At 38.0% G+C, this 12514-nt stretch overlaps 1 protein-coding gene across 1 annotated transcript in view; it reads right to left on the bottom strand.

Annotated features, from left to right (window-relative positions):
* TGM6 (transglutaminase 6) overlaps nucleotides 1-12514 on the bottom strand; it is a 38665-nt gene that overhangs the window by 5129 nt on the left and 21022 nt on the right. The window contains 1 exon segment of the mRNA XM_029220818.1: nucleotides 11269-11611. Coding sequence (XP_029076651.1) covers nucleotides 11269-11611 — 343 coding nt within the window.

The following is a 12514-nucleotide window of genomic DNA, read 5'->3' as shown; positions in this document are numbered from 1 at the left end:
ACCTCAAAATTCAAAAATCAATTAATGTAACCCATTACATCAATAAGCTAAAGAAGAAAAGTCACATGATCATATCAGTAGATGCAGAAAAAGCATTTGACAAAATCCAATACCTATTCATGATTAAAATTCTCAGCAAACTAGGAATAGCTGAGGAATTTCCTCAACTTGACAAAGAACATCTACAAAAAACTGATAGCTAACAACATACTTAACAGTGAGAAACTCAAAGCTTTCCCACTAAGAACAGGAAAAAGGCAAGGATGTCTCTCTCACCACTCCTTTTCAACACTGGACTGGAAGTCCCAGCTAAGGCAAAAAGGCAAAAAAGGAAATAAAAGGTATACATATTTGGAAGGAAGAAATAAAACTCTTTGTTCACAGATGACATGATTATCTATGTAGAAAATCTGAAAGAATCAGTAATAAAAAACTCCTGGAAGTAATCATACTAATTACTAATTATAGCAAGGTCACAGGATATAAAGTTAATTTACAAAATTCAATCACTTTTTAAAATATACCAGCACTAAACAAGTGGAATTTGAAATTTAAAATACCATTTATATTAGCACCCCCACAGTGAACAACTCAGGCATTAATCTAACAAAATATGTAGAAGATATGTATATACATGAGAAAAACTATAAAAAACTCTGATGAAAGAAATAAAAAACTAACTAAATTAACGCAGAGATATTCCATGTTCATGGATAGGAAGACTTGATATTGTCAAGATGTCAGTTCTTCCCAACTTGATCTATAGTCAAGGCAATTCCATCAAAATCCCAGAAAGTTATTTAATGGATATCAACAAATTGATTCTAAACTGATTTATGAAAAGAGGCAAAAGACCCAGAAGAGCCAACACAATATTAAAGGAAAAGAACATCAGAGGATTAACACTCCCTGACTTTGACTTACTATAAAACTACAGTAATCAAAAGAGTGTGGTATTGATGAAAGAATAGACAAATCAGTGGAACAAAATAGAGCCCAGAAGTAGATCCACACAAATATAGTCAACTGATCTTTGATAAAGGAGCAATGGAGAAAAGATTGTCCTTTTAATAAGTGGTGCTGGAACAACTGGACATCCACACTAAAAAAAAGATTCTAGACACATATATTATACCCTTTACAAAAATGAAATTAAAATGGATCATAAGCCTAAATGTAAAGTGTGAAACTATAAAACATTTAGACAATAACATAGGAGAAAACCTAGATAATATTGGGTATGATGATGACTGAATTTTTAGGTACAATACCAAAGGTATGATCCGTGAAATAAAAAAATTGATAAATTGCACTTTGTTAAAATTAAAAACTTCTGCTCTGTGAAAGAACTGTCAAGAGAATGAGCAGGTGAGCCAAAAACTGGGAGAAAATATTTGCAAAAGACACATCTGATAAAAGACAATTATACAAAATGTACAAAGAACTCTTAAAATTCAACAATAAGAAAATGAACAACATGATTAAAAAATGGGCAAAAGATCTATACAGACACCTCACCAAAGAAGATATACAGATGCATATGAAAAGATGCTCACATCATACATCATTATGAAATTTCAAATTAAAACGAGATACAACCACATACCTATTAGAATTACAAGAATCCAAAACACTGACATCACAAAATGTTGGAGAGGATGTGGAGCAACAGGAACTCTCATTCATTGATGGTGGGAATGCAAAGTGTTACAGCCATTTTGGGATACTTTGGCAGTTTCTTAGAAAACTAAACATATTCTTATCATACCATTAGCAATCATGCTCCTTAGTATTTACCCATATAAATTGAAAACATGTTCACAAAAAAACCTGTACATGGATGTTTATACCAGCTTTACTCATAATTGCCAAAACTTGGAAGCAATTAAGGTATTCTTCAGTAGGTGAAGGGATCAATCAACTGTGGTATATCCATATAAAGGAATACTATTCAGTGATAACAAAAAATGAGCTATCAAGCTATGAAAAAATCATGAGGAATCTTAAGTACTTATTTCTAAGTGAAAGACACCAATCTGAAAAGGCTACACACTGTATGATTTCAACTCTATGATATTTAGGGAAAGGCAAAACTTTGGTGACAGTAAAATGATCAGTGGTTGCTAGGGGTTTGAGATGAGGGAGGGAGAAGTGAATAGGTGAAGAACAGGGAATTTTAGGGCAGTGAAACTATTCTGTATGATACTCTAATGATGGATACACGTCATACATTTGTCAAAACCCACAGAATGTACAATACAGAGTGAACTCTAATGTAGACTATGGACTTTAGTTAAGAATAACATGTACCAGTATTAGCTTGTCAACTGTAACAAATGTACCACACTAATGCAAGATGCTAATAATAGGGAAATATGGGAGGTGGTGAGGGGTATATGGGAACCCTCTGGACTTTTTGCTCATTTTTTCTGAAACCAAAACTGCTAAAAAAAAGCCTATTAATTTAAAAAATTATAAATTTTAATAAATTATTTATATTTAATAGCTATAAAATTTGTCTTAGTAATTCCATTTTTGTGAATGTATTCTAACAAAACAGTCCAAAATCTAGATCAAAAAAAGGGAATTTTTTTCACCAAGATGTTTACTTTAGTGCTTTTTAGAAATAGCAATAGCTGATAACTACCCAAAAGAAGGGAAAAGATGAAATAAATCACCATATATTTGTTTACAGATTATACATCCATTCAAATGATGTGAATGAAGAGCTTATAAAAATATTTAAATTACAATGTAATATGAAAGGAGCAGGGCACTAATGAGTGTTTGTGATATCATTAGAACTGTTTTTCTTTTTTCTTTTTTTGGCAGGCTTTTACAAACTGCCAACAAACACATGAAAGAATGCTCAACATCATTAATCATTAGAGAAACGCAAATCAAAACTACAATGAGATATAATTTCACACCAGTCAGAATGGCCATCATCAACAAATCTAGAAACAATGAATGCTGGAGAGGGTGTGGAGAAAAGGGAACACTCTTGCACTGCTGGTGGGAATGTGAATTGCTTCAGCCACTATGGAGAACAGTATGGAGGTTCCTTAAAAAACTACAAATAGAACTACCATATGACCCAGCAATCCCACTACTGGGCATATACCCTGAGAAAACCATAATTCAAAAAGGGTCATGTACCAAAATGTTCATTGCAGCTCTATTTACAATAGCCCGGAGATGGAAACAACCTAAGTGCCCATCATCAGATGAATGGATAAAGAAGATGTGGCACATATATACAATGGAATATTACTCAGCCATAAAAAGAAACGAAATTGAGCTATTTGTAGTGAAGTGGATAGACCTAGAGTCTGTCATACAGAGTGAGGTAAGTCAGAAAGAGAAAGACAAATACCGTATGCTAACACATATATATGGAATTTAAGAAAAAAAATGTCATGAAGAACCTAGGGGTAAGACAGGAATAAAGCCACAGACCTACTAGAGAACGGACTTGAGGATATGGGGAGGGGGAAGGGTGAGCTGTGACAAAGCGAGAGAGAGAGGCATGGACATATATACACTACCAAACGTAAGGTAGATAGCTAGTGGGAAGCAGCCGCATAGCACAGGGAGATCAGCTCGGTGCTTTGTGACCGCCTAGAGGGGTGGGATAGGGAGGGTGGGAGGGAGGGAGACACAAGAGGGAAGAGATATGGGAACATATGTATATGTATAACTGATTCACTTTGTTATAAAGCAGAAACGAACACACCATTGTAAAGCAATTATACCCCAATAAAGATGTTAAAATAAAACCTAATTCATTGATTAATCAACTCCTTAATATTTGTTTGATAATTTCTGAGTGCTAGAAAATGCGTGCAAATTTTGCATTCTATTCCATAATAACTTTGTGTTAATATAAATAGTGCATTAATTTATATAATATGGAATGATACAGCACCATATATCCAAGATGATAGGAAGCCCAGTTTGAGAAGCATACACAAATATATTTTGATGTTCCTAATATCTTAAACATTAATTAGAATGTGTATGTGTGCGTGTGTATTTACTGTGTCTATGTCTCTATCTGTGTGTATATTTGACTGAAAGCAAATTGATTATAGATTTTGGTGACCATACATAGAACCAAACATTTTAACAGATTCTTTTCTTTTGTTTAATTTTCCTTTTTTAATTAAAAAAAAGGAAATTTTACTGGACTTATATTCTGTAATATCTTTTTTATTTTAATAAAAATATAAAGACCCTATTTTGGAACCAAAAAAAAATTATTTATTTTGCTGCACGGGTTCTTATTTGCGACACATGGGATCTTTGTTGCCACGTGCAGGATCTTTAATTGTGACATGTGGGATCTTTAGTTGCAGCATGCGAACTCTTGGTTGTGGCATGTGGGATCTAGTTCCCTGACCAGGGCTCAAACCCGGGCCCCCTGCATTGGGAGCACAGAGTCTTAGTCACTGGACCACCAGGGAAGCCCCAGAACTGTTTTTCAAAAAGCAACAGGCATTAAAAATTTGGAAGGAAAACGTTAACAATTTGTAGGTGGGTGGCAGGATCATAGGTGATCTTTCCCTTCTGCTCTCTAAATCTTTAATGAATATGTATTACATTTTTTTTGAATTTTTGAATTTTATTTTATTTTTTTATACAACAGGTTCTTATTAGTTGTCCATTTTATACATATTAGTGTATATATGTCAATCCCAATCTCGCAATTCATCACACCACACCCCACACCCCCGTCACTTTCCCCACTTGGCGTCCATACATTTGTTCTCTACATCTGTGTCTCTATTTCTGCCCTGCAAACTGGTCCATCTGTACCCTTTTTCTCGGTTCCACATATATGGGTTAATATACGATATTTGTTTTTCTCTTTCTGACTTCACTCTGTGTGACAGTCTCTAGATCCATCCACGTCTCTACAAATAACCCAATTTCGTTCCTTTTTATGGATAATATTCCATTGTATATATGCACCACATCTTCATTATCCAATCGGCGGTTGATGGGGATTTAAATTGCTTCCATGACCTGGCTATTGTAAATAGTGCTGCAAATGGACATTGGGGTGCATGTGTCTTTTTGAATTATGGTTTCATCTGGGTATATGCCCAGTAGTGGGATTGCTGGGTCATATGGTAATTCTATTTTTAGTTTTTTAAAGAACCTCCATACAGTTCTCCATAGTGGCTGCATCAATTTACATTCCCACCAACAGTGCAAGAGGATTGCCTTTTCCCTACACCATCTCCAGCATTTGTTGTTTGTAGATTATCTGATGATGCCCATTCTAACTAGTGTGAGGTGATAATCATTATAGTTTTGATTTGCGTTTCTCTAATAATTAGTGATGTTGAGCAGCTTTTCGTGTGCTTCTTGGCCATCTGTATGTCTTCTTTGGAGAAATGTCTATTTAGGTCTTCAGACCATATTTGGATTGGGTTGTTTGTTTTTTTTAATATTCAGCTGTATGAGCTGTTTAGATATTTTGGAGATTAGTCCTTTGTCCATTGATTCATTTGCAAATATTTTCTCCCATTCTGAGAGTTGTCTTTTCGTCTTGTTTGTAGTTTCTGTTGCTTTGTAAAAGCTTTTAAGTTTCATTAGGTCCCATTTGTTTATTTTTGTTTTTATTTCCATTACCCTAGGAGGGGGATCAAAAAAGATCTTGCTGTGATTTATGTCAAAGAGTGTTCTTCCTGTGTTTTCCTCTAAGGATTTATAGCGTCCAGTCTTATATTAGGTCTCTGATCAATTTTGAGTTTATTTTTGCACATCGTGTTAGGGAGTGTTCTAATTTCATTCTTTTACATGTAGCTGTCCAGTTTTCCCAGCACCACTATTGAAGAGACTGTCTTTTCTCCATTGTACTTCCTTGCCTCCTTTGTCACAGATTAGTTGACCATAGGTGTGTGGGTTTATCTCTGGGGTTTCTATCCTGTTCCATTTATCTATATTTCTGTTTTTGTGCCAGTACAATATCGTCTTGATTACTGTAGCTTTGAAGCATAGTCTGAAGTCCGGGAATCTGATTCCTCCAGCTCCGTATTTTTCCCTCAAGACTGCTTTGGCAATGCGGGGTCTTTTGTGTCTCCATAGAAATTTTAAGATTTTTTGTTTTATTTCTGTAAAAAGTGCCATTGGTAATTTGATAGGGATTGCATTGAATCTGTAGATTGCTTTAGGTAGTATAGTCCTTTTCACAATATTGATTCTTACAATCCAAGAACATGGTATATCTCTCCATCTGTTTGTTTCATCTTTAATTTCTTTCATCAGTGTCTTATAGTTTTCTGCATACAGGTCTTTTGTCTCTCTAGGCAGGTTTATGCCTAGGTATTTTATTCTTTTTGTTGCAATGGTAAATGGGAGTGTTTCCTTAATTTCTCTTTCAGATTTTTCATCATTAGTGTACAGGAATGCCAGAGATTTCTGTGCATTAATTTTGTATCCTGCAACTTTACCAAATTCACTGATTAGCTCTAGTAGTTTTCTGGTGGCATCTTTAGGATTCTCTATGTATAGTATCATGTCATCTGCAAACAGGGACCGTTTCATTTCTTCTTTTCCAATTTGTATTCCTTTTATTTCATTTTCTTCTCTGGTTGCCATGGCTAGGACTACCAAAACTATGTTGAATAATAGTGGTGAGAGTGGGCATCCTTGTCTTTTTCCTGATCTTAGAGGAAATGCTTTCAGTTTTTCACCATTGAGAATCATGTTTGCTGTGGGTTTGTCATATATGGCCTTTATTATGTTCAGGTAGGTTCCCTCTATGCCCACTTTCTGGAGAGTTTTTATCATAAATAGGTGTTGAATTTTGTCAAAAGCTTTTTCTGCATGTGTTGAGATGATCATAAAGTTTTTATTCTTCAAATTCTTAATATGGTGTATCACATTGATTGATTTGCATATATTGAAGAATCCTTGCATTCCTGGGATAAACCCCACTTGATCATGGTGTATGATCCTTTCAATGTGCTGTTGGATTCTGTTTGCTAGTATTTTGTTGAGGATTTTTGCATATATATTCATCAGTGATATTGGTCTGTAATTTTCTTTTTTTGTACTATCTTTGTCTGGTTTTGGTATCAGGGTGATGGTCGCCTCATAGAATGAGCTTGGGAGTGTTCCCTCCTCTGCAATATTTTGGAAGAGTTTGAGAAGGTTGGGTGTTAGCTCTCTTCTAAATGATTGATAGAATTCACCTGTGAAGCCATCTGGTCCTGGACTTTTGCTTGTTGGAAGATTTTTACTCAGAGTTTCAATTTCATTACTTGTGATTGGTCTGTTCATATTTTCTATTTCTTCCTGGTTCACTCTTGGAAGGTTATACCTTTCTAAGAATTTGTCCATTTCTTCCAGGTTGTCCATTTTATTGGCATAGAGTTGCTTGTAGTAGTCTCTTAGGATGATTTGTATTTCTGCAGTGTCTGTTGTAACTTTTCCATTTCCATTTCTAATTTTATTTATTTCAGTCCTCTCCCTCTTTTTCTTGATGAGTCTGGCTAATGGTTTATCAATTTTGTTTATCTTCTCAAAGAACCAACTTTTAGTTTTATTGATGTTTGCTTTTGTTTCTATTTCATCTATTTCTGCTTTAATCTTTATGATTTCTTTCCTTCTACTAACTTTGGATTTTGTTTGTTCTTCTTTCTCTAGTTCCTTTAGGTGTAAGGTTAGATTGTTTATTTGAGGTTTTTCTTGTTTCTTGAGGTAGGCTTGTATAGCTATAAACTTTCCTCCTAGAACTGCTTTTGCTGCATTCCATAGGTTTTGGATCGTCATGTTTTCATTGTCATTTGTCTCTAGGTATTTTTTGATTTCTTCAGTGATCTCTTGGTTATTCAGTAACGTATTGTTTAGCCTCCATGTGTTTGTGTTTTTTACTTTTTTCCCCTGTAACTGATTTCTCATCTCATAGCGTTGTGGTCAGAAAAGATGCTTGATATGATTTCAATTTTCTTAAATTTACTGAGGCTTGATTTGTCACCCAAGATGTGATCTATCCTGGAGAATGTTCTGTGCGCACTTCAGAAGTAAGTGTAATCTGCTGGTTTTGGATGGAATGTCCTTTAAATATCAACTAAATCTATGTGCTCTATTGTATCATTTAAAGCTTGTGTTTCCTTATTTTCTGTTTGTATGATCTGTCCATTGGTGTAAGTGAAGTGTTAAAAGTCCCCCACTATTATTGTATAACTGTCGATTTCCTCTTTTATAGCTGTTAGCAGTTGCCTTATGTATTGAGGTGTCCCTATGTTGGGTGCATATATATTTAAAATTGTTATATCTTCTTCTTGGATTGATCCCTTGATCATTATGTAGTGTCCTTCCTTGCCTCTTGTCACATTCTTTATTTTAAAGTCTATTTTATCTGGTATGGGTATTGTTACTCCAGCTCTCTTTTGATTTCATTTGCATGGAATATCTTTTTCCATCCCCTCACTTACAGTCTGTATATGTCCCTAGGTCTGAAGTGGGTCTCTTGTAGACAGCATATATATGGGTCTTGTTTTTGTAACCATTCAGCGAGCCTGTGTCTTTTACTTGGAGCATTTAATCCATTCACATTTAAGGTAATTATTGATATGTATGTTCCTATGACCATTTTCTTAATTGTTATGGGTTTGTTTTTGTAGGTCTTTTTCTTCTCTTGTGTTTCTCACTTGGAGAAGTTCCTTTAGCGTTTGTTGTAGAGCTGGTTTGGTGGTGCTGAATTCTCTTAGCTTTTGATTGTCTGTAAAGCTTTTGATTTCTCTGTCGAATCTGAATGAGATCCTTGTTGGAGACAGTAATCTTGGTTGTAGGTTCTTCCCTTTCATCACTTTAAATATATCATGTTACTCCCTTCTGGCTTGTAGAGTTTCTGGTGAGGAATCAGCTGTTCATCTCATGGGAGTTCCCTTGTATGTTACTTGTCATTTTTCCCTTGTTTTCAACAATTTTTCTTTGTCTTTAATTTTTGCGAATTTGATTACTATATGTCTTGGCATGTTTCTCCTGGGTTTTTTCTGCCTGGTACTCTCTGTGCTTCCTGGACTTGAGTGGCTATTTCCTTTCCCATGTTAGGGAAGTGTTTGACTATAATCTCTCCAAATATCTTTTTGGGTCCTTTCTCTCCCTTCTCCTTCTGGGACCCCTATAATGCAAATGTTGTTGCATTTAATGTTGCCTCAGAGGTCTCTTAGGCTGTCTTCATTTGTTTTCATTCTTTTTTCTTTATTCTGCTCCATTGCAGTGTACTCCACCAGTCTGTCTTCCAGGTCACTTATCCGTTATTCTGCCTCAGTTATTCTGCTATTGTTTCCTTCTAGTGTATTTTTCATTTCAGTTATTGTATCATTCATCTCTGTTTGTTTGTTCTTTAATTATTCTAGGTATTTGTTATTTAATTCTTCTAGGTCTTTGTTAAACTCTTCTTGCATCTTCTCAATCTTTGCCTCCATTCTTTTTCCGAGGTCCTGGATCATCTTCACTATCATTATTCTGAATTCTTTTTCTGGAAGGTTGCCTATCTCTACCTCATTGAGTTGTTTTTCTGGGGTTTTATCTTCTTCCTTCATCTGGTACATAGCCCTCTGTCTTTTCATCTTGTCTATGTTTCTGTGAATGTGGTTTTTTTCCCACAGGCTGCAGGATTGTAGTTCTTCTTGCTTCTGCTGTCTGCCCTCTGGTGGATGAGGCTATCTAAGAGGCTTGTGCAAGTTTCCTGATGGGAGGGACTGGTGGTGGGTGGAGCTGACTGTTGCTCTTGTGGGCAGAACTCAGGAAAACCTTAATCCGCTTGTCTGCTGATGGGTGGGGCTGGGCTCCTTCCCTGTTGGTTGTTTGGCCGGAGGCAACCCAACACAGGAGACTACCTGGCTCTTTGGTGGGGCTGATGGCGGACTCTGGGAGGGCTTACTCCAAGGAGTACTTCCCAGATGTTCTTCTGTCAGTGTCCTTGTCCTCATGGTGAGCCACAGCCATCCCCTGCCTCTGCAGGAGACCCTCCAACACTAGCAGGTAGGTCTGGTTCAGTCTCCTATGGGGTCACTGCTCCTTTCCCTGCGTCCCGATGCGACCGCTACTTTGTGTGTGCCCTCCAAGAGTGGAGTCTCTGTTTCCCTTAGTCCTGTCAAAATCCTGCAATCAAATCTCGCTAGCCTTCACAGTCTGGTTCTCTAGGATTTCCTCCTCCCGTTGCCGGACCCTCAGGTTGGAAAGCCTAATGTTGGGCTCAGAACCTTCACTTCAGTGAGTGGACTTCTGTGGTATAAGCGTTCTCCAGCTTGTGTGTCACCCACCCAGCAGTTACGGGATTTGATTTTATTGTGATTGCTCCCCTCCTACTGCCTCACTGTGGCTTCTCCTTTGTCTTTGGATGTGGGGTATGTCGTTTGGTGAGTTTCAGTGTCTTCCTGTCTATGATTGTTCAGCAGTTAGTTGTGATTCACGTGCTCTCACAAGAAGGAATGAGCGCATGTCCATCTACTCTGCCATCTTGCTCCTGCTTTCCCCTACATAGCTGTATTACTTTTAATATGAAAAAAACCAGGAGAAAGTGTATGTTAATTAACATTTCCTTGTGAAGTGTTATTTTGTGATTTAGACTGTGTGAAAAATAAGTGACAGAAAAGCAAAAAATATGTGACACCTCCTTCACATATTTTCACATCCTGTCAAAACACACAAGGTTTCACTTAGCTGAAACTGGTTCAGAGGAACAATGTCTTTATTTAATCGAATCCTTCAGAATGTATGTGCTGGTGGGGCAGGGGAGAGAGAAAGACAGTGACAGAGGAAGAATATGGGAGGAAAGGGGAGGGGAGAGGACTGAGGGTGGTTGTGGGTTGTAGCTGATGCCTGCAGAATTCTTGGGACAGGGCCTGGCACATGTAGGCACTTAATAAACATCTCTTACTTGTCCATTCCTCTCACACCAAACACCTGGAGCCAGATGAGCTCTGAAATTTGTTGGATTTTAGAAAGGTAACACAGGGCATATTCCACATACTACGAAATGCTCCCAGCAGGTATTTATTCAGTGTGTGAATATTCATACTAAGTGGGATCACCTGAGCATTATATGTTTGCCACTAGATGATTGTGTACTTTTATTACTATCTTCATTATTCAGCCCCTCTGAACCTCAGTTTTCTCATCTGCAAATGCTCAGAAATATCCCTTTCTTTCCTGGGAATGAACGTAGGATGCCAGGAAGTCTGCCCCCAACCCCAACCCTCCTGGAAAAGGAGCTGGGCCAACCAGGTCCCACCCAGCTGTGGCGTTCTTATCTTCTTCTGGTCCCAGCTTCACTGCATGGGATTCGTGCAGGATCTCTGCCACCGGCTTGTGGGTGTAAAGTATGGTGACTTGGACCCACTGGACCCAGGATGTGAGGTTAGCCAAGCAAAGGACCAGCCTCAGGTCATGACCCAGCACGGGCGGCTCCAGCACCTTGAACTTTCCAGTGATGCTGGGCTTATTGGCAGGCTCCAGGAGGTCATCATGCCAGAGACCATGGCTGCCCACACTGTGGACCTGGGCCCTCCTTCCAGAGGCTTCCACTCTTAACAGCTTCTTCATGGTCTTGCTGTACATCTATCTCTCCTTCTGGGATCCTGCAGGGCATCGGACATCATAAGGCAGGCATTCTCTCCTCTGCCACCTGTCCCAGGGCCAGCTCTTCTCATTTTCCCTTTTCTCTAGGTAAAACCACCACTCGACCCCCACTTTAACTTACCATGGCTGTCGGAGGTCTCAAATTGGAAGCTCAAGAGCGATATGCAGACCTCATCCATATGCATTGTGTTTGATTCTGGACTATTTAAATAAAATTTTAATCAGTTGCCAACAACTTCAGGTTAGTAAATTTCACATAACATTATAGATGTGTAGCCCCTCTGACAGCTGGATCTGAAGTCTCATATGATAATGATAGCTGACACTTTTGTAGACTTGCTATATGCCATACACACATATGTATACACACATATGTATACACACACACACACACACACACATAAATATATATATTTTTTCCTAGGAGGAAGGTACTATATTATCATCCCCATTTTACAGATAAGGAACCCAAGGCACAGAGAAGTAAAGCAACTTGTAAGGGAGCTGGAATTTGAACCCAGGCAGTCTGGCTCCAACTTCTATGTTCTTAATCATGCTCCCTTCCCACTCTCTACATGGCAGTTATGGTCTAGAGCTGAGTAAGGGGTGCTCTCTCTGGAAGGGAGTGTACTTGATTGTTCTCCATGGTCTCCACCTGTAATTCTCCCACTGGCCTGCTGCACTCATGGCTTGCCATCTGCAAGCTCCTGAAGACATGTGAGTTTAGGAACCCTGATCATCCACTTACCCTGTTGCTAGCACAGACTTCTCTCTCTCTTTTTTGATCTCCAGATCAATACACAACCTGACAGCCCCCACCTCACCCCCAGGATGTTCCACAGGTGCCTCTAACCCAACCAAACATGCCATCTTCTGCCTGGCAGCATTCCCCATTTCAGCAAACAGCTCC

This window comes from Monodon monoceros, unplaced genomic scaffold (assembly GCF_005190385.1).
Source record: "Monodon monoceros isolate NGI ecotype Baffin Bay Population unplaced genomic scaffold, NGI_Narwhal_1 Super_Scaffold_13, whole genome shotgun sequence".
In the NCBI taxonomy this organism is placed as follows: domain Eukaryota; kingdom Metazoa; phylum Chordata; class Mammalia; order Artiodactyla; family Monodontidae; genus Monodon; species Monodon monoceros.
The sequence above is the reverse complement of the archived record's forward strand: the minus strand, read 5'-3'. Positions and strand labels throughout refer to the sequence as shown.